Below are 23,699 nucleotides of genomic sequence, written 5' to 3'. Positions count from 1 at the left end.
TATTATAAGTTATGAACTTTTGTAGTTTTATGGAAGTAATTCTAGTACTAATTATAATACTAGGAAATAACATGGGTATTGATAACCATTGGCTTTTATGCCCTAAAGCCCTAATCAACTACTAGGAAATAACTAATACTAAAAATTAATTGTTACCATCACAGTTTTTATTTGATTTATTTATATTTTCTTTTAGGGAATTGGTGAAGAAGAATTCAGTGAAGAAGCATTCAGTAAGTTTTTCACTGATGCAGAGAGGTCAAAACCTGTTGGTGTGGATAATGGAGTTCCTTGGAAACGTGTCGTCCCTGCACCAGGTAGTTTAAATGTTGTTTATTCAATATATTTTAACTGATAAAGCAGACCTACTTATCTTGTTTATCAATTCAGAATGGGATATAAATGTGTGGTTAAAGTCAGATGTGGTTTCTCTTTGATTCCATTAATTTTGTTGGAGCATTAAACTAACTTAGTTCCAGACATATTCTATGGTCTCATCAAGCATTAACTAAATAATTTAATTTAAATTTTATAACTGCAATTATGTATACCAACTAAGGATTCTTCATATGCCCTCTTGTGTTCTTCCCTGTACATTCTAATAATAATTCTAACCTGTTATTATAATTTTTTTTTATTAAAAACTTTATTTGTATTATTACAGTTAACAGTGTATGTGATTAAGGTTTTAGAAACAATATATCATCTTTGGTGCTAAAATTGATAGTTAAAGTATCTGATACCTCTCCTGGTTTATTTTAACAATAGCTTTTTGATAAATAAATATTTCAGTTTTTTAAGTAACTTATTAATATTAAAGATTTAATATAATATTTTAATATCTTTAAATTTGAAATTACAGGATTATGTGTCAAAATGTTCACTCCTGAAGGAGACAAAGTGTTTGTCAATATTTGTCATACTCCTCATATCCCCGCACCTAAAGATATTACTGATGAAGAACTCATAGCTATCTTGGAGTCTGATGATCCTTCGTCTTATCGAATTGGAATGAGTATTGCTGATGAGCATAAAGAACCGGACAAATGTAAGTTATTGCAGTAGTATATATATTTAATTATTATTATTATTTAAACATTTTTTTGATACAAATTTTAGTTTATTGTTTTAAAAATATACTTATAGGAAAAATGTATATTTATCCTTAGTAAATTTTTATTTTGTTTTTTTTTAACCAGGTTTCTAAAAAACTAAACTTTTTTTCTTTTGTTCATTTCTTTGCTAATAATTAATTTTGTTTGTTCATAAAATGAGTTATATTCTATTCCATTAGTTCTAACCCATAAAACTGATGAGTCATTAATATTTTATATAAATTTATTATTTCTTTAATTACTTATTATTATTTAATCATTATGTAACATAAAGTTCTGGCATATGCAGATAACATTCGGACCTTGGAAGTAATCAAGACGACATAAAAGACTAATAAGAGAAGCAGATGAACTATATCATTTTAAGCCGAAAAATCCACCCTAACGACATGGTTTGCGTGGATGGCAAATTGTTTCTAAAAGTAGACAGTTTCCAAATATCTTAGCTCCACAATAAATGATCAATGGACTGAGACAGACCTGCATATAACTAGCGCGAATAAGGCCTTTTTCTCTTTGTCAAGAATACTGAAATCCTAAAAATTGTCTAAAAATCTGAAGCTATGGGTGTGCAATGTCATGATAAAGCCAGCTCTGCTCTACGGCTATGAGACCTGGGTTCTAACAAGTAGCCTAGAAAGCAGAATTGAGAGATTTGAACGGAATGTCCTCCATACAATAACAGGATCAATTGGGGATCAGAGACTTAACACATGGGGGAGAAGAACTAACTGTGAACTGCTCACAGAATCTGATCAGTCAGTATCTCATGATATGAAGGCAAGGTTAAGGAGGTTAAGATGGATGGGACATGTAGCTCTAAGCAATCCATCAGGACGTCTCTCCAGAACAACGAATGCCAGTACCATGGGCAAGAGACCATGTGGGTGGCCAAAGACCAGATGAATTGACAGAATCAACAAAGACGTGAGCTGCATGCAGCAAACTGGAAAGCAGTACCTTAAGACTGGCAAGCGTGGAGAAGGCTGGTTCCAACGGCCAAAGATCTACAAAGTCTGTAGAGCCAACATAAAAAAATAATAATCATGTACTTAATGCTTCAAAATAAATATCAAAGTCAGATATTCATGGTGCCTTGTTAATTTTGTACTTGTTAGTGAATGATTATATTCTTTAATTGCCTAAATATTGTATTCCTAAATCGTCTCTTATAGCCTGTTTATTGTTAAGATTGTTGCTACTACTATTTACTAATCTAATCTTATACATTTGATAATGGCTTCAAAACATCATGTTGTCTCTTTCAATTTTAAAATAACTTCAGTTTGATATTAGTGTGAAATTAAATTTGAAAAGAATTAGATATTAAATTTAGAAATTGATATTCATAATAACTAAACTTTTGCCAATATAGGGTTTGATGATCCAAGGGTTTTTATTATAAATGTTAGATTTGTTACTACATAAACCTCAAACTCAAACCTTTCCAGAGTATAATATTAAATTATATTAAATAAATCAAGTATATTCGTTGTCTATTTTTTGTATTGCTTACTTTTTTTCTTATATAATTTTAAATGAGTTGTGGTATCAATCTTAAGCAAAAATCAGTCTAATAAATATTTATAAGTTGTCATAAGGCTAAGGAGGATAATATAAACACTAAATCTATTTTTTTTTTTTTCAGCTGGTGATTTATGTTCAGTGTATGATGTAGCTATCCATTCATCTTTAATAGATAAAATTGAGAAGAACCAGTTATTTAGGGTCTTTTTTATGACCATTGTTGTGGAAGGAATCCAACAGAAATACAACATTAATATAAACATGGGCAGTAGCAATCGTAAGTTATTATTTTCATTGATAATATTATAATTTATTCATCTAAGTTTGGAAGTATATTACAGCTTTGTGCTCGTCCAAAAATGGGCATTATGTGTCCTATGTCTCTGGTCCTACTCATATCAATATTTTTTTACTAAATCAATTTTTATAACACTATACATGTTATTGGCTACTACTTGATTCAGTTTTAATCTTGAAAAGCACTGTACGTTCTTTACTCCCCTATTATTCGTTTTGGCTGTCCCAAATCATGTTTTTACTTTGTATGTGTTTATTTTCAACAGCTTGTGTTAAGAAAATGGACATATCCTGGTTTGATTTTGCTTGGAGTGGGGGGAGGAGAGGAGAGGGATGAATTTAGAGGTGACCAAACTGTTCTATGGTAGAGGGTCTAGTTTTCATTTAGGGGGATCGCCAAACTGGATGATATTTGTACCAGTTTTCAATTGTTACATACATTATTACATGAAAGAAAAATCCTCTAATGCAATCCACTTATCTAGGACTTCAGGACTCATTTTATCCATCCCTGTCACACTATCCAATTCTCTTTGGTTTGTCGAAATTCTAATTTCCTGTGAAAGTCTAATTCTAGTTAGTTCATTACTGTTTTCACTGTGTCTCCAACTTTTTTAGCATGTTCCACAGATTTCGTTTTTTAGCTTACAATAAATAACCATAGAACCGTATTACAGAAAGTACCTTATGGTATGTTCGTTCATGCACCTCATTCCTTTATTGCTATAAAACACCATATTTTAAGTGTTTATCAAATATATTATATGTCATTTTTCCTAATGGATTAAATATTATCATGGGCAGTTTTTTTTTCCAAGCCAAATACAACATGTTATTCACCCGTTAAAGGCGAAATTCATATCTTTGTCAATATTGTTATATTTATATATATTTTTTCGTTTACCTTCTTCCTGGCCATTTCTGACATGGCGGAGGGGAGAAGGTTATACTGCAGATTACCATCCTATTCTAACTAGAGTAGGAAGATTGAGTTTTCAACCCATGGGGCTGCCAAGAAATAAAAGTCAACCTACACAGGCCAGAATCAAACTGGCACCAAAAACTAAAAATATTATTTTAACAGTTGATAAAGAAATTATATCCATGATAATGAAGTGGGATTTTCTACTAAAACTCAAAACTACAACAACCATCCCTGCAGTTTTCCATGTAATAAAAGATCCCAAGCTTCCAAAACAAATTTTTTTGAAGTTTTTCTCTTTCTGCTTAGAATTTTTTAAATATTAGTGCAGTTTTCTTGGATTTGAAATTAAAGAAAACTATAATTTTACTAAAAAAAAAAAAAAAGTTTTCCAATATGAGAATTACTTTGTCTTTTTTTCTTACCTTAGTATATACCATGCTTTTGGAACAATTTACTATTCTGTTTTATATTTCCTTCCCGTTATTTTGATCCACTAAAATATTTTCTAGTGTAACCAAGTTCACAATGTTTAATTGTTCATTTGTATTTTCATTTGATCTTAGTACTGGGTTCCTGCTTAAGAAGTCGGTTTCTAAATTCTGTTTTCCTGGTGCACATTTTATTTTAAAATCATATTGCGATAAATAATGTGTCAAATCCCCCAGCTCTTCATCAGTCCTTGATTTGAGATTCATGTTTTCTAGATCTGTATAAACTGTAAATGATTCAACCTATCAACTAGTATTATCAATATTTTACCGCTTCATCGATGGCCAAACATTCTAGTTATATTACTTTTTTCTTATTTAGAGGCTCATTAATTTTTTGACAAATATGCCTCTGGTTTTACAGCATTGCTTCCTAAGAGCATTTACAAATTTACTCTTAAACTCATAAGATTCCCTGTTCTGTCCTCACCATCTTGCAGTTAATACTTCAGTGATGATATTTTGAAAACATCAAGGCAACTTATAATTTAAGGCAGAACGTGGTATCCCTTATTATGTTTTTCTGTTTGTACTAAGTGGGTTTGTTGGATATTTTTTAATTTTTTAAATAATAAAACTAAATTTTTTTAAATACTTGAGTAAAAATTAATAAATAGATACCTAATGGAACCAAATTTAACCCAACACTTCATACTATTGGAGACTATTGAAGTATTTGTACTACATGATAGGGTACCAAGGATGTCTGTTGATAAAATTTACAAAGCCACCATCAAGTGTTTGCATTTAAGTGGAGGCAGTCCTAAAAGATATTTGTTTGGCAACTAGAAAAATTATAGGTTTGAGTGATTAAACTATTTCATCCACTTCAGATGTACACTATCCCTAACAATGTGATTTTTTTTCATATAAATTGTGAATTTATAGTGGGAAACAAGTGTTATTTTATTCTGTAAAAGTATTTTGATTTTTATATTTAATTGTAATTTTTTTTCTAGCATTTATTGTTATGAAGAATCGTAAAGTACTCGGTACCTTAAGGCCTCATCGTATACAACAGCGTGATGTTAAACCTCCACCTTCACCTATAATTCAAGAAGTCTCCTCTTCTACTCCTTCAACTCCTAACATTGCAGCAGATCCTAAATTAAAACTCGAGTTGCATCCAGGTGAAGGGGATCCTCAGTATCTTTTGGCCAGGGTCAGGGTCAAAGTAGTAAGTATACCATACTGCCTTAAGTATGTATAAATTTATTCTTTTTATAAATTATGTGATTTTTTTCTTTTTTGTTTTCAATAGTCATCAGAAAAAGATATCAATTTGGATGTGGGAGAAGACAGGCTGGTAATATCATCTACTAGAAGGCAGGAACCATTTGTTGATATTTTTTTCCCATACAATATTGATCAGTCTAAAACCACAGCTGAATATTCTAGAGCTAACCAGGTAATCATGAATTGAAATGTTTATTTTTGATTAGGTGCAAATATTAGTTAGTTTCTTCTTCCATTTCATTAACAAGTATGTTAGCAAAAATTATAAATTTCTAAGGGGACCGAGCATCTGTAAAAATTTTAACTTATCAAAACAGATTTTTATACTAGAATTAGGGAGGATACTATTCAGTATTTTAGAACCCCACTTATTCAGATACTGATTCAGATAGGTTAGAATTTGTACAGATAAGTGAGTTGTGGAGAAAATGTGATTATCTGCCTGTGACCATGTGAATGAGTCGCACCTAAGATTGTTTAGTATTTAGTTTCAAAATTTATGGTACTCCCTAATTACACTAAATTTGATTCCCTCAGTGCTGCTGATTTTCCTTACCAATATTACCCACTATGAGCCTTGCTAATACCCAGAGAATTCATTATAACTTCAAGTGTATGATTGTTACAGTCATGATCGTACTGTCAATCTAGTTCTGGCATGATAGTTGATAGTAGAAGTAATATCGTGAAGGAACTGTCTCTTGTATAATGCCTTGAGAGTAAATTTTCACCCAGTTTGAGTCATGCAGTAAGTCGCAGCTACTACCATGGTGTAACTGTTTGATAGTTACAGTCTTGACAACATTTGGTCTCATGATGGTATCGTCGCATGAGGTCTTGAGTAATAGTTTATAGTATAATTAATTTTAGTAAATTAACAGTCATGTTAACTGCCACATTTAACTGTCCCACCTATATGCCTCGACAATGAACTGTCCTTAACCTTATCAACTGTAATGGTGATAGCCAGAAAATCCTTGTTCTTATATATTGTTTTGTTTTGATTATTTCTGAACTTGAAAGTGATTCTTCAAAGTTTTTTACCTTATGATATTGGGCGGTATCCCGAATATGTACAAAAAGTTGGTATAAACTGCCGTGTACGGGGCTTCGGGGTTTCTAAGCCCGACTGGGGGTTCCTTGTACAGGTATTATATTGAAATTTATTCATATATTAATGTATTTATATTATGTATTTGTATTTATATATTTATATTATGTATCTCTATCAGTTCCTGATGGGAACCGACTGAAAAGGGATGCGCTATATTTAAGTCAACCCCTAGATACCATCTGGCCCCCTAGCCGTGGTATGCTAGATATGAATATCATAATTAATGATTGGAGTTCCTTTCCAACGGTATCGTGTTCACCAATTTACTATGCTATTATATATGAGGTGGCATGCAGGGATTATTAATTATAAAGTAAAGTCCTTGTTACATGTTTTATATTTACAATGATATATACATTATCAAGAATACTATTATGAGAGAGCATGGTAAACTTGTTTCCTTATACTTTAATTATAAAATAATGAATTGAGAAGTACCAGTTGGGATATTTGATATTTATACTGACTCTAAGTTATTAATTCTATCCTTGCCATTCAAATAACAACAGAAAAGGTCTTACTTGTTTCGGTACATCGGTAGGCTTGGCGGTTGTCGTGGAAGAGCGTTCATATCCGCCTCCTGCCTGCCGCTCTCTCTTCCTCCGGCCTGTCTTCAAATGTTCATCTCTCCCAGACTGTGTCTCTTCCGTCCGGCTCTCTCAGGCTGTGTTCCTCTGAGACTCTCCACAGAACTCTGTCCACCCGACTGTGTCCTCTCCTCTGACTGTGTTCCCTCAACTCTCTACCTGAGAACTCTGTCCTCAACGGTGTCCATCTCTCTCTTTTTGTTCATTTTCTCCCCTCTCCTTCTGACTCCTCCTTCTTTTGATTTCTGTCTGATTGGTTCCTCTATTTTCAGAGGAGGTCCAAATGATGATGAGAAGGTCCAATGATCATCGACGAAAGTCGGTCTTTTTCCTACCTCATCATCTTTAAAAGTTTCTTCTTTGAAGAAAGCCGGCTTCTGGCAGCTTACTTTATTTTTCCCGAGGTTTTTAGAGAGGCCCCGTGTGAGATAAGGGGTGTTTATTTGTTATCAATTATGGCGGCTATTTCTCTGTACTTTCTAATATCTAAACTGGCCACGTGCAAGATAAGGGCTGTTTGTTTGTTTAACTCTGCCTACACGGTCAACCGTTCCCAGAGGGTGCATACCCTCTGTTATCTATATATCTTTGTATGTACATTTCTTTAGATCTGTTGCCGACAGATTTTTGCCTAGGTCCTTTTATTTTACGGCGGTATCTTTGGCATGCCGACAAAAGAAATTATTTTAAGTTAAAAAACTCCAGCTGGTGCCTCTCATACATATCAAAACCTTTGCTGGTGAGAGCATCGAATTATAAATGCTACCACAATTTTTAACAATATTTATGCAATTTGAGTTTTCGACAGAAAAACACCTTTAGAGGTGCTCTGAGTCCAAATAAGATATCCAACCTGGATCCCAAAATCAAATTCGCCCAAGACTTTAAATTGTATTAACAATAGGTCACAAAAATAATCCACCCTTAGCCCCAAAAACAAAGTATGCACATATTTATTTGATGCATATCATTCATGTCAGTATTAAGTGATACACGACTTTGTATCTATAGACACCAATAAAGTTCATTTACTTAACCACATTTTGTATGAATTCCAACAAGGAAGAAATGCTACAAATGTAAACATTTATTGAAAGTGTTTGGAAAAGGTATTTCTGATAGAACATGCAGTAGATGGTTCGAACAAAAGGGGGTGATTTCGACCTTTCTGATAAACCACTCTCTGGATGGATGACCATCTATGATTATAAACAATACTGTCTGGATCATTTTAGACTAATATCGTTTTTTGACTACCTCAGACATTGCAGAAAGGCTTGATTCAGCTCAACAAGCCATTTCGGATCACATTGGAAAACTAGAATTGGTGTGAAAATATTCAAGTTAAGGCCACATCTCTATTGCCAAGAACAAAATTGCCAGTGTTGGAAAAAATTATCGTTGTTGGGACAGATGAAAAAGTCAATTACTAATGAAAATATTGTATGGAAAACGGTATATTGTGAGCTCAGAAAACCTGCTCCTCCCCTTCTACACCGAATAAAGAGAATATTATGGATTTGGTGGAACATTTGAGGAACAATGCATTTTGGGCTTCTAAAACCATTCAAATAGCTGAAATGGGGTTGGGTACTGTCAGTAATTGGATAATTTAAAAACAGCACTCCAAAAAAAGAGGTGATGTTCAGTTGGAAGGACATCATACTGCTTCATGGTGATGCTAGGCCATGTACTGCTTTGAGAACTCGTAAGAAACTTGCAGAACTAGACTGGGAAATTCTGTCGCATCCACCTAACTCTGCGCACATTACACCCTTCAATTATCACTTGTTTTTGTCCTTACAAAATATTTTGCAAGGCAAAAATTAAAAAAACACAGAAGATATCAGACTAACACTGGTTTAATTTTTTTAATCTATCTTCATCTTTCAACTGGAACAGCTCTACTGAAGCTCTACAAATCGGGCCAAACATCGGCAAATAAATAGTTTTTAACTATTTTTTGTTCTCTTTGACTGAACCCTCAACCATCTCCTTCATATATTAAAAAATATGATCAATCATTTATATATATAATTTATTATTTTGTTTTATTCTAAAAGCAAATATAACTTTCTTATAGAGTTAAGATATGCACTTATACAAATATTTCTTTTCTTTCTTTTGTGTTTACTGATTAAGCAATTTTCTTATGATATGGTTTGATTAAAATATTAATAATTGTTATATCTGTTTTATGAATCTATACTTTGATCCATATTTAACTCTTTTATTTTTTTTTTTTCCAGGAACTGAAAATTCATATGCCCTTAGTGATATGAAGAGGATGTTAAATAAAAGACTTTTATTAATTAAAAATCAAACCATTATATTGTTATTTATTTAATAAAATAATTTTTATACTTTTATGTATATTATTAATTTTTCATTAGTATTTCCTCTGAAACACATGTTCCTAATAGGTGTTCCACAGACCTCAGGGGTCGCAGAAGGGTATAACAGCGTCTATTATAAAGATCCCAAAGGACTTCATTGAATGAGTTGGGTCAATTATATCTGATGACCATCCGTTGTTGAACTAAAAGATCTTTTAATACAAAGTTAAAACTAATTATTAAAATATGATAAAAAAAAATTACTTTCATAATATGTGTAAATTTATGTGTGACAATGGAACATTCATCAACAATAAACACTTAGTAATTAATTCTGTCTACAATATCTATAGTCATTTACTCACTGTATGGGTTGGTCAATACACAAGTCTGTCTCTAGCAGTCTCTTTTAAGGAGCAGTACAATTAATTTATGTTCTTATTCCTGTATTAACTGATAATGCCCAATTTTTGTGTGTATTCTTTTGTACTTTTTTTCTGTCAAAAGTCATCCAAAAAGAAAATTTGTTAGTGATTATTTAAATTTCGTATTTACTGCAATTGAAGTAATAAGGAGATGAGGCCTCAGTAATAAAGCCTTCAATCCTAAAAAACTAGTACATAATTTAAAGACACTTCATCTCAAATTGAGTGACCTATCCTTTTTTGGAGTATTAGTAAATGTAAAGAAAAGATAGAGAAAAGTGGTACAGCCTACTATTATCAATCTCAAAAAGCCCTAGTAGCCTTACTTGAGACTCACACATACTCTTATACATACAGGCTCACATACATCTCATAGTTACTTGACAAGGCAAAGAAACCGCAGTCGAACAACTTAAAGAAGTCAAAGCTTATGTTAAAGGATTGCACCGCCACGGAAGGACATCTTGTCAGGTTGTTGAGGAAAACCAGGATATTCGCCCTCGCTGAGTCGGACTTCCATCGTCTAATAGAGGAGGAGAATTATCCCTACTTCAGAAGATGTTAATACCTGTCCTTTCACAGCTGATGACTTCAGGGGATGTAGCTGCCGAAAAAATGGCAAACACTTCTGTCTAGCATTAACATCTATAAATATATTTCAAAATAAAAAAAAAATTATAACTTTTTATTTTTGTTTTATGCAGTTTTGAATCTCATTAAAACAAAATTTATTTTTATTTATATGTTTTTGGGTGGTATTGGGTATTCTCTTAAATAAAGGTTAAACACGTTTTTATTTTTTTTGGAATATTAATCCACTTTTGCACTATATATTTAATTTTCTTAAAATAAATATTTATTTTATACACATACAACAGTATAAAAATATTATATGCTAACACTATTGTATCGAAAAGATCAAATATAAAAAAAAAAAATCTTCTTACTAATAAAAATAACTTTACTTAATACTATAAAATTATATATTTACAGTGTGAGATCAAGTTACTACTAATTTAGATAAAAAAAAAAGGCAGTGCTTCTAATACAAAATTAGGCTTGTATAGGTATGCATAAGTATACATACATGCGTAATAAATATAATTATTATTAATTTTTTCTAATATATAATCTTTGTTTGAGTCTTGGGGCTAAAAAAAAAGACCAACACCGATTTCACTTACAAGAGTGCACGGTGTGTCCTAGCCAATTTTGATCAACATTTTTGTGGTGATTCTTGATAATAATAAAAAAAAAAAAAGACATATCTATCTGTATAGCTAAGAAAAAAATAAAATAAAACTCCCTGAAAATGCTGTTTTTTTTTATACGTAGTTTGGAAAATGATATCAACAAGATTCTCAATCCTAAAAGAAAAATGCTTAGTTAAAAACAAAAATAGTTTTTTAATCAAATAAATTTTAAAAAGTTTAAATTACTAACTAAGCTAATTTTATAGATTTTTTTTAAACACAAAAATGATGGAAGAATTTATTCAGCTCTCCGAAAAACCTTTATGTTGAAAATATAGAAAACAAAAGAAAAATTCAGTTCTAAAGGTTTGTTGAATTATATGTAATGAGAACAGTTATCTATTTATGGAATCAGTCACCACTGAGTACTAAACTAGGTGGGAGTATCAAGATTTATATCTCCAGGCCACCGAGAAATAAATATTAACTGCCCCAGGTGGGAATCGAACCAACAACATTCCGAATCGGGTCCTGGAGCCCCATATGCCCCAACCTGCACGGTCGTCACACCCTGTATTTCATATTATAGGATGTTTATTAATTTGAATAGAAAGAAAAAACTTTCCTGTTTAAAGGTTTGAAATTAGATCTACTGAAGGTGAAATACTTGTAATCAAACCATAATTTCTTAACTTATCAGTTTTAAGCCCTATTAGAACTAAAAAAAAATTTTTTTTTTGTTTCTGATGATATTTTTTTAACATAAAGGTTTTTTTGGTTTACTGAATCAAAATCTGCCACCATTTGTAGTATAAAAAAAGATTGAGTTAGTAGTATTTAAAATAAATATTTTAGTTGTTTCAGAGTTTTCAATTTTTTTCTCAGTTCCCCAAGCTCATTGGATGAAACAGTTGGACATGAGTATTTTTTTTAATAATTTGGAATCACCAAAAAATGTTGACGTAAATTGGTATAAACACACTGTGCACCCCATGTTAGTCTAAGCAGGAGCATTTAAGAGTTAATAATACTTGAATTCGTCCCCTTAAAGCTATTTCCCACGTTATTTGTTACCCTTGATGATACTTGTGTTTTTATTTACTCATTCTTATCATACAAAAAGTCTGGACTTTAGTCCAGTTTAAATTTTCTATTACTAGAAACACCATAATATTTTACAAAAACTGGCGCAGCCACGTTGCTGAAGATTTAATAATGTTGTATAAAATTATCACTTCACTTATAAATAGTGGATGTAACCAATTAAGTAAATATTAAACTAGATATGTAGTTTTAATTTCAAATAAGAAAATAAACTACTTAAGGTAATTCTATAAAATGTCATCAGTTATGTTTGAGTATTTAACATAGTGAAGCTAATTACACAGGCCAATAAAAAAAAATTAATTTTTGACTCCTAATCTCAAATTATAACTAAAATCTTCATTAGTCATTGTACTTGAATGTTATCTTGGAATGAATATTTTTTGTTATATTTCATAAAATAGAGACCAATTATGAATTTACTTTTGGAAGGAAATGTTTAATTTATGAAGAGTATTATCTTAAAATGTAATTCTCATACAGAGCTATTATTGCCTGAAATTGTATCAAATTTAAAAAAAAAGAAAAGAGAAGCTATTCTGTAGTATTTCAATTATTTTGAAACCACAAAGCAGTGCAAATATTTTGCTCAAAACAAATTTGTTTTGTACAATCATTTTTTCTGTAATAAGAGTAATACAATTTTATCTAGGCCTCCACTCATAATTCGTGTTCACTGGCTTCACAGTTCAATTTCATAAGTATATAAATCATTATGGAATATTATAAATGATAAAAATATCTTTGGTTTTACAATTTAGTATAGCGAATGAATATACTAATACATTTTTGAAGTAATAATCAAATAACCTACATGACTACTTTTAACTATATAAATATTTATATAAAATCGTTTAGTGATATACACTTGTGAGGCAAACTATCAATTGAAATTATTTTCCCTGGCTCTAATGAACTAACAACCATGAGCTAATAAATTTTCGCCTTTAGAAATAATTAGCTGTTTTAATTTTAAAATAGGCATCGATAAAATTTAGTTTTAATTATTCTAATCGATTATATTTTATATACTAATCTTCCGATAGTAACTAGAATATCAAACCTTATTAAATTTTTTTGTTCGAACAATTTAGACATCAAAATATTTTTCATTAATAAATATAATGAAAAATAAAACGGTAGCAAAATTTTCAAGTATATTTTACATCGTTCTGATTGAATTGATGTGTTAAGTCAAACTGTACCATACTAATCGATTAATTTTTTCTTCAACGAATATGTTCAACCTCTGGCCGCCAGTTTAACTGGCTCAGTTATGAAATTGCAGGTATTGTTTATTTTCTCCAAACTGTAAGTTTATTTATATATATTATAACTGATATCTATTAAGGCTTCTTACTTTATTTATTGCTTTCTGTTCGTAAATGTTAAAGATTTCTAAAATTTAAGTTTTTCGAAGTTAGTTGTAATGAGTATTCCTCTGGCTTCTTGACAAATAAATAAAAACAACTTTAAATTCCTTTTAAATGGTTCTTGTAATAATTATAATAATTCATTGTATATTATTGATATTGTAGTTAACATGCAATTGGTAAGTAATCCATGAATTATGCTTTTTTATACTTCATTCAAAAAAGTGTTTTTTAACTATTTCGTCATCTGTTAATGTTTAGTAACTGTTATAAATTCTTTAATAACAGTTTTTATTCAGATATCTTAGTAATTAAATGAAAAACGGATTAGGTAAAAACCATAATTGAATGGATTATTGAGATTCATTGACAGCCTTAATCTCACTTCGTACCTTGTCCTTTTTTTACGAATCAGTCGTTCTCGAACGGTTTGGCTCACAAATGTATATGCACCTTTTAAATTTAGTACTTATAATCTATAATTATTTAATAAACCTATTATTGGAACCAGCCCATCTTCTAATCTCATATTTCCCGACTTCTCTACTATTCATATTGAAAGACCATGTAGCTCTAGTTAAACTAATCAATCGTCCATTGAACATCACCACCTAACTGATATCAATCACTTATTGATTGTAAGCCGTTGGGTTTACAATTGTGCCAGTCATTAGGGTCACCTGGGTCTCTTTATCTAGGACGAAGTAGGCGAAAGGGTGATTGGCGATGAAATGTTGCTCCACTTCGTTCGGTTTCGCTTCGAACCCTGAAAACAAATTCAAAATTCAGATTGATGATATCCTTTGAAATTTGTAACAATAATTTAAAATATTCACACCATAAATAATTATTTGTAAAATTATACTTTTTTAAAAAAGTGACCTTTAATGGAGAAATTAAAAAAAAACAACTGGAATTCTAGGTGTATAAAGAAGTATGCGTGGTGGAGGGTCATCGATAATTCCTCACAAACTTTGTTTTATTTTCTTGCTACATTCTTAATTTTTGTTTTCTGAAAAAAATAAAAAAAACATGATCTCCGAAAATCGAAGATTTGTGTGCAATGGCGATGCTCTCAAGTTATAGTAAAAATTAAGAAAATCGTGTAAGTAAAAAATATAAATATTGGATTGCAGGAAGATAGTCCGGGTGGCAGTCAATAAAGGTACCAAAATCGTAGAAAAAATATTTATTACTAACCTACGTTTCGCCTACCTACACTTCGATGGGTTTTGTAGGAATGAAAAACAAGATAGAAACATTGTAAGAATTGACAGAACATTAAAATAAATATACAGAGAAAATACCAAATTATGTAAAAAAATTTGTAATTTTTAAATACATAAAAGAAATAATAATTTAAGGAAGTATACATCTAGCTGGAATTTTAAAATTGGGCATGTGAAAATTTTACACCTACATTTTTACCATATTTACAACTATTTCTAACGAGTATTTTTTTTACAATTTACTAGTCTAGTTCTGTATTTAGAATTCTATTACACTTGGTTTTATTTATTAGTAATTAGTTTCCGATCAACCTATATGTATTCTTCCTTAAATTATTCTTATTATTTATTTTATATTTTTAAAAAAAAAATTACACATTTTCGTATTTTCCCTGAATATTTATTTCAATGTTCTGTCAATTCTTACAGTATTTGTATCTTGTTTTTTATTTAGCTCTGACGGAACCCTGCAAAGTGGGGCAATACGTTGGTTAACAATAAATAGTTTTTTCTACTATTTTGGTACCTTTAAGCACTGCCACCCGGGCATTGTAGGCTTACAAAAAATATAAATAAATTAGACCTTTCAAAAAATTAAATTATGATTTGCTCTAGGCTCTAAAATCGAAGAGCGAAAGAGTTCCCAATCTCTAAGTGGTCAAACAACAGTTTTGATTATTGATATTGTATTATTTTTACTATTTACATTACAGGTATAACGGCTGTTTGGAAAATTATTATTAAATTTACCATTGATAATAATATTATTCCTTCACCAATCGCAAATACATTAAATAAATCTACATAATTTAAAAATTATACTAAATTTTCATTTTGTCTTCTACCGATCCGAAATTCGACAATAAAGATCTGTTTGTTGATAGTGGACGGCGCTGGGTGTCTGTAGTTCCCGAAGGACACAGCCACTGTTTAATTTTATATTTTATATCTTAAAACAAATTTTCTCCTGGTTATTATTTTATTTATTCGATACAATAAGGAATAGATAACATTGTATTGATGTTTTAACCAAGACTAGCTAAATTTTATTCATCCTCGATAAAAATATGTATAGAATTTTAAATATTCTTAATCATATCATACACATAAAATATAATCTGGAGCAAAAAAATATTTTTGTTGAACCTGACAGTTAAAAAATGCATTAGTTATAGAAAATTTATTCCTGTCTAGTTATTCCTCATTCTTCCTTTTTCATTCAAAGAACTTATACGCTGATCTTTCTATGAATGGTTCTTAAAAGTACAGCATTAATATCAAATTGGGGATAATTTTTTTTTTTGTATTAATTATTTAGATTGAAAATTTCAAGCAAGAATTAAACTAAAATATTTAGTTATAGCAGGTATGGAGAAATATTATCTAATACTCCCACACAGACATACAAAACTACATTTTTTTTTTCAAACCAGAAAGGTGGATCCATGGATATGTGATGTATAGATGCAAATTACCTTGAGTTTTATTATTGTTTCAACTTACATCGATAGTTGGCAAAGTATTTTCTTAAGGACACAGTTACGACTTGTTCAATGGTCCGAACAAAGATTCCTTTTTCTGGGGACATAGCACTGAGATCAGCCGTAGAAGGATCGAATACGCTGAGTATTCCTAACTGAAATGTAATAATGATATTATTTATATATACTGAGGTTGTTTTGATTAAAAGAGGAGTGGAAAAAAGATTACTTTTGCCAATGCAGGGACTAAGTTAACATGTTTTACAATGGTAAAAACTGGAACAGTTGCATAGACCGCTGTTAGTTTTAATTGATTTATTATCCCTCGAATTGGGCACCATTGCAGTGAATAGAGAAGTTTTTCTAAACCATTTCTTTCTTGGGGTAGAAGAATTAGCATATGGTATCTTGGATCCTGAATGTAAGAAAAGTAATGAGTTAATATAATAACTGTAATATCTATTGAGAAATAAAGTAAAATTAATCCAATAACAATATCTATATAAATTATTTATAATTTCAGAAGTTTTTCTCATATGATACTGACATATTGTTTACGCATTAAATGTGAGTAAATACAATTAAAAAGTATTAGTTACATCGAGTGGAAGCTGAAGAGCTAATGTTGCAAGATCTCCAAGATAAGCAAATGGGAGATAGGCACTGTACGTAATTATAGGAACTTTTTCTCCTCCAAAGTACGAGAAAAACCAATTCTCTAATGGTGCGTGGTAATTCCATCTAGGATCTTGGTAATGAGGTACCCAATTTGATACTCCTTCTCTATGTTCTGGAGCTGAAAAAAATATATAAATAACTGTGGTAAAGGATTTCTCATTATTGTTACTCTTTTTCACTCACCAATGCCTTTGGAGTGTAGTAATGCTCTTCTCTTTCTGGAAATTCCCTCATCGTTCGCTGTGTCACTGGTGGTTTGTTGAGTATTTATTTCGTTCGTTGTTTCTGTTTCCGCATTGTTTGGTGGAGTAGTGGTACCTGCAGAAGTACCCGCAGTATCCGTTGGAGATGACTCTGCCATGGTGGTTATAGCCTCGGTAGCTGTCTGTGTTTCGGGTTTGGCACTTTCGCTTTGCGCTGGAACAGTTGAACCAGTCTTTGATTCAGTTGTTGCCCCTTCTGTACTTTGGGATTCACTGCTTTGTGTTGTCGGTGGAATCGTTGGATTAGTGGACATTATTGTAGCCCCCGATTCAGTCTTATCTTCGTTACTAACTTCCGTTCTGGTCGTCTCTGGCGAAGACGTCGACGATGTTTCAGGTACATTTACAGTAAGTGTTTGCGATGTACTTGGCGTAATTGTCGATAATGAAGCTGCTTCTGTTTTCTCTGTTAATGCTTCCGTAGTTGGAACTTTCGTTTGAGTAGTTTGGGGAGATTCTTCAGAATCAACTCGTCCTTCCATTTCGTCGACATTTGTTTCATCGGTTGCTTTCATTGTTGTTTCTGACTTCGATGTTGTGTCCGTCGCCATCGTTTCTGTTTGTGGGCTGACTGTTGTTTGAACCTTAGGTGTCGTGTTTGTCTCTTCACTTTGTGTATTCGCTACAGTAGTTTGAGTAACCTTTGGTGCTTCCTCCGTTTGTTGCGTTTCTGCACTTGTAGGTACAGCATTTGTTGTTGGAGAGTTTGTCTGAGTAACCCTTGTTACTTCTTCAGTTTGTTGATTATTACCGTCAGCGGTGATAGAATCTGTTGTCGAAGGACTTGTTTGATCACCCATCGATACTTCGTCGGTTTGTTGAGTTTCTTCATCAGTAGTTTCAGTTTTTATTGTGGTAGGCTTGGTTATAGGAGCCTTAGATGTCTGTTCAGCTTCCTGAGTTTCTGTATTAGTAGTAACCGCATTTTCAGTTGGAGGTGTAGTTGTGGGAACCTTTGAGGTATATCCAGTCTGCATTGTTTCCGCATCCGTAGTAAAAGCACTCGTACGTTGCGTCGTAGTAGGAGATTTAGAAGCATTTTCAGTAGCAGGTTGTTCTTCTGTCTCTTGTTGCATTGTTACAGTAGTGGGTTGTTGAGTTTGGGTTGATGTTCCTTCAGCAGTTGTCGGAGGTTTGGATGTTTGATCCATTGGCGTAGTTTGCGTAGTGCTAGGAGATTTAGTTGGTGTGTCCGCAGGTTTTAAGTCAAACCCATAAAATTGAAGTTGCCTTGTATAATTCCAATGAAGGATAACGTTGGGTTTACTTAGCACCAATCCTCGAAGAAATCCATCATTCGTGAAGTAGCTCTAAAACAAAAAATAAACAAGTAGAAAGGATTATGTGTCATGTTTGAAAAACATATTATTATTTATAATTAATTTAAGAGCATTGTTAATGATGTTGTTTATACGAATTAAAAAATTATCAATGTATAAAGTGCCAATATTAGTATTTGTGTTATGATTCAATCATATCGAAGAGCTGTGATGTGAAATTAACAAATTTATGAATGTTTCTATTGTTTTATCAGTGTAATTTGAGTCCTTTTATTTTCAATCCTTCTTAGCTTCTGAAATCACAAATTTTAAAAGTTTAAGACTAAATTATATTAGTCATGGTCTGAAGATACTTTGGTTATTCTTAAAATATTTTATCTTTTTTCAAACTTTTTTTTTATAAATAATAAATAGCCAGCCTAATGTACAATTAATGCCCACTGTGCTGAATGTCCAGCATGAAAAGAATAATAATACAGCCTGTTTTCTCACATTAATTTACATTATGTTTATAGTTTTTTTTGTTTTTTTTTAGTAAGAACTAATGCATCTCAAATCCTAAAAAGAAACAGGTGAGATGCTTGCCATATACAAGATGCGGTGATAGTTTACTTGCACCTTGGGCCTACCTGATACGATGATATGGCATATTTTTGGGTTAGTTCTTTAATTAAAAGTTTTGAGGCTTAGAGTTTGCATTATAAGCTAAAAAGATTGCATAATATATTAAAAAAACCTAACGATTTTGAGTGAATATACATATTTTTTTTATGAAATATTGTCAAATGCAGTAAAGTAAAATTACTTTTCCTATACACAAACACACCACTCAATGTTGTCCCACAACTGGAGGAGTTAGATCTACCTAAGTTAATTAGACAGGATTTCTTTATAATTAAAGAAAAATTATATGATAAATGCTATTTACAACTGTACATTATAATACATTTAGTAAATCTGATCTAAGTTAAATTGTAGTGTTACAGGCTTGTAGAGAAACTACCCATTGGTAGCACTCTAATGACATTTTACATTAGCTGGTCTCGTGGCCATCTTCTTTTCAGGCACCTCGGAGGATTGTCAGGAATGGAAGAGGATGCAAGATTAGAAACTAGGGAGTTTGAGTGGTTAGAGAGTTTATAATGGAAGGAGTGATATCTGGTTCGGGCTAGATCGGTTACATAGGGAACATTAAGGTCTTTATGTATGATTTTTTTTTGGTAAGGAGCATTGAGGATTTTACGAAGGATTTTGGATTGTAAGGATTGAATACGAGAGGAATTCGAAGGTTTAGTGGAGCCCCAAAGCTCAACTCCATATGTCCAGATTGGCCTTATTACAGTCATGTAGATCAGTCTTTTGTAATGTGTTGGAAGTTTAGACCGTTTGTCTAGTAAGTGCTGTAATAGTCGAAATCGACGTGCAGTTTCCTGTCTTTTTAGTCTGGTGTGAGGATTCCAGGTTAATCGCTTGTCCAAATGTAGTCCAAGGTAACGGATCTGTTCGACAGGGGTAAGAGTAACATCATTAAATGAAACTGTAGGGCAGTCAGTAGGTTTACGCCGAAGGGTAAAGGTGATTTGATGGGATTTGTTGGAATTGATCTTAATCCTCCAATTACACCAATTTTCGAGGGCTGTGATATGGGATTGGAGATTTTGGGATACAATTAATGGGTTATTATTAACAGCGAGCACACATGTGTCATCGGCATACATGGTGAGGATAGTGTTAGGATTGGTTGGAATGTCAGCAAATAAAATTTTAAAAATAATAATTAAATATTAAGGGTATTATAATATGTAGAACAATATAGTAATTACAATGATTAAATAATAGCAAAATAATTTAAACAAAAGACAAATAAAATAAAATAAGATAATTCCTTCTCAGTTCGCATTCACACCACTGTCCAGCATGAATAGTCGACCATCTTGTTGCCTGTCACCATCCAGTCGTTTCCCTGTACTTTTTAGTCAACATTTAAAACACAACGTGACTATCTTAGTCATGATCTCAAAATTAAAAAATCTAATTTACCTTTAGATATCGGTGTAGATCCCTGAACCCTATCCTGGTGATGTGCCTGTCCCAGGGAAGACGGAACGTGTTGTGTATCTCGGCCGCTGTAGTACCGCTGGCTCCTTCATACAGCACCAGTCCCACTGACACCACGCCGTACGGCGAAAAGGCAACATTCTCCCTCCGTGAAGAAACTAACTGTAACATAAGTCATTCTTCATTAATTTCACGTCAATTAAATACGCTTAGTAAAAATGCATTACGATAAAATTACTATTTTATATTCAGCATTAGGCTGAAAAAATACTATATTTTGGACTTATTTATCATAAATCATTATTTACTCTCCCAACAAAAAACGTTTCGGTCTACCCCTCGGACCTTTTGGGGAACACCATTGGTTCAGTGTTAATTAACATTTTAGCAATACGTTCGTTACTAACTCCCACAACCTTTCAAGCCCATCACAATGCTATAACCTGAATTATATTTACCGGCTGCAGTTCTCTCCTTCTAAATTCTCCCATTAACTCATCTTTTTATGGTCCGAATATTTTACGAAATACTTTATTTTCAAAAACCTTAAGTCGGTGTTCTTCCCTTAGTGTAAGAGGCCCCGTTTGGCATCTATAAAGAACAGGGGGAAGCGTAGTAGTCTTGTAAATTTTTACTTATGAGATTTGTACAGATGGTGAGAGCTTACAAATTTCAAAAGATTGAAAAATAACATGCGTTTCCCACATTTAACCTTCCTTTTTTTCTAGTTAGCGTAGAACCTAGAAGTACTTGAAATAAAGCATTACATACGTTTATTCATAGCAACGAAATGAGAACTGATAAATCATGAAGAAATAGTAGTGAGCGCTACTTTTTGTGTCCCTTATGTTTTTGCCCAAAAAATTGAATAATATCAATAAGTTTAAAGAAATATGGCACCTTACTCTCAAAGTGAGAGTAATAACAAGTTTGTCTTCTTCTGCTAACTGAAATGGAAATAATTTTGGTCTCTTTTAATTTAGTTGTGTATTATTTTTTCTTTTTTTTTTTTTTGTATTTACCTTTTAGGTAGTAAATATGTTCAGAAGAAAATTAGTTGCTTCTACTTATGTTCTTACCTTTGCCACCTCTTATTTTTAGTTTTAAATAATTACTTTATTTTACTGCATAATTAGCTTAGGATACAAGTTGTTTGATTCATTATTTGTGAATTAACTTTCTTTTGTTTTTTGAATATTTTTTTAAATTACCCTAAGTGATAATTGAGAAAAAGACGTTTCCTTAATTTCCTGATTTGAAACGGAATGGTCATTCTTGAATACAACCAGAGGAGTATTAATTGTTTGGACCCGTAAGACGGACCATCAACCTTTTTTTTTTTTTGTTAACCCGCTGCCTAGTAATTTCTAAAGAGTTTTCCTATAGGTAACCAACCAATTCTAACCATAGTGGGAAGGTCGAGTTTATAAACTGCGGTACCGCCAAGAAATAAAATTCAGCCCTCTCAGACCGCATTCTACCGCAGATATGAGTTTGCTAAGGTGACGCATCATCCCACAACAGCCTTACGCGGCACTTCCACCACGCACAGGAAGCCCAGTAAGGGCCAAGGGCAGACCCATCTTCAAGGCTGTGGTAAGAAGCCAATACCTATCGGGCAGATTTTCTCGGGCCCCCGGGATAAGTTACCCAGGGGTCCGTCAAAAAGTAAACTAACGGTGTAAGTTATTACACTACATAATATTAAATTTTATGTATTTATATAAAAATGTATCTGGGCTCCTTCTGGCTCTTAAGTTTTTAATTTAAGACAGCTGTCAAAAAGAAAACCTAATTAAACCTGAAGATTATAAGAGTGATTGAGGCGCTGACACGATAAGTGAGGAAATATTAAATCTATGTTTCTACATGGACAAGCTGGCAAGAATTCAAACTAACGGTGTGGAAAACAGAGTAACAATCGGTGGATTGGTAGCTTTACTTTATTTTTCATTTACTTTTAAAATAGTACTATTTATGGAACAAATATTATATGTATATATGGTGTTGAAATAATTGTTTTTCTCTCTTGTAATTTTTTTTTTGTGACACTGCCGATTCTGTCAGTGTCTTAGTGAATAAATGAATTTTATTTAACTTTCTTAATTCATTTTTTATAAGGCTAATATAAAATTTTAAAAAATTGGCAAACGTATTCTGCGTGTTCCGAAGAGTTTCTTCCTCTTTTAGAGTTGAACATACAATATGAATATCTTGGTCTTTCAGACGCATTTCTTTAATCGTTATCGTGTCTTCTGGTGATGTATTTTTATTTAGAACCAGAAGTTTTAACAGAACTGATGTAACGCCTCGCAACACGCGAGAAAAAGTGTCAGTCTATTAATCTTAACGTTAGTTTTAATAAGTGTTTAGAATTAATAATTTATTAAAATGTCCACGTTAACCAGCTTATATTTATGTGTAATTTAAAAACTATTGCTGTTTCTATGACAAATTTGTTTATATAATGAGATGAGAGAGAGAGAGAGAGAGAGAGAGAGGGAGAGGGAGAGGGAGAGGGAGAGGGAGAGAGAGGGAGCGAGAAGCACTTTGAGATAACAATAACAATAAAAATAAGATATAAATAAATAAAAATAGAAATAAATAAAAAATAAGTGATAGTAGTGTATTATTAAATTATAATGAAACAATAATTAATTTCTGATGCTGTCTTGAGGTTGTGGAGTAATTTTGAAATTTCCCCTTTTTGTAAAATTACAAGGAAGTTTTCCACATAAATTATTGAATGAAAACCCGACCCTGTGCTCCATCGAATGCAGCATCCTTATATATTTATGTATTTTAAATAAGACCCTGAACTATATAGTAATTACTTTGTTGAAACATTATTGTAAGTAAACATAATACATTACGGCAATAATAAACGGTTGTCACTGAGGAAGCTATGACTGTTATTACTAGGATCATATAGCGGGAAGGGTCAATATCCTCAACTAGCTTCAACTCAATGGCAGTCTCGTGCTAATTTT

General features: G+C 31.9%; 2 protein-coding genes across 3 annotated transcripts in view; one reads left to right on the top strand and one right to left on the bottom strand.

Moving 5' to 3' along the window:
- The window catches only part of LOC106680914 (PIH1 domain-containing protein 1), a 93,036-nt gene extending 83,442 nt beyond the window's left edge, over positions 1-9,594 (top strand). For both annotated transcript variants that reach the window (XM_014420940.3, XM_014420941.3), the window contains exons 2-7: positions 197-317; positions 863-1,048; positions 2,764-2,919; positions 5,312-5,529; positions 5,614-5,760; positions 9,539-9,594. In XM_014420940.3, the coding sequence (XP_014276426.1) occupies positions 197-317; positions 863-1,048; positions 2,764-2,919; positions 5,312-5,529; positions 5,614-5,760; positions 9,539-9,571 (861 nt within the window). In that variant the 3' untranslated portion in view covers positions 9,572-9,594. The remainder of the gene's footprint in view (positions 1-196; positions 318-862; positions 1,049-2,763; positions 2,920-5,311; positions 5,530-5,613; positions 5,761-9,538) is intronic.
- A 1,305-nt stretch (positions 9,595-10,899) lies between these two features.
- LOC106680905 (mucin-2) overlaps positions 10,900-23,699 on the bottom strand; it is a 53,821-nt gene continuing 41,021 nt past the window's right edge. The window contains exons 3-8 of the mRNA XM_014420923.2: positions 20,692-20,871; positions 17,292-18,681; positions 17,030-17,226; positions 16,660-16,845; positions 16,453-16,585; positions 10,900-14,486 (exon numbers count right to left, since the gene is read on the bottom strand). Coding sequence (XP_014276409.2) covers positions 14,350-14,486; positions 16,453-16,585; positions 16,660-16,845; positions 17,030-17,226; positions 17,292-18,681; positions 20,692-20,871 — 2,223 coding nt within the window. The 3' untranslated portion in view covers positions 10,900-14,349. The remainder of the gene's footprint in view (positions 14,487-16,452; positions 16,586-16,659; positions 16,846-17,029; positions 17,227-17,291; positions 18,682-20,691; positions 20,872-23,699) is intronic.

The sequence above is a fragment of the Halyomorpha halys genome, unplaced genomic scaffold, assembly GCF_000696795.3.
Source record: "Halyomorpha halys isolate HHAL.00 unplaced genomic scaffold, Hhal_1.1 Scaffold299.1, whole genome shotgun sequence".
NCBI lineage: Eukaryota > Metazoa > Arthropoda > Insecta > Hemiptera > Pentatomidae > Halyomorpha > Halyomorpha halys.
Note: the sequence above shows the minus strand (reverse complement) of the source record. Positions and strands in the feature narration are given on the sequence as shown.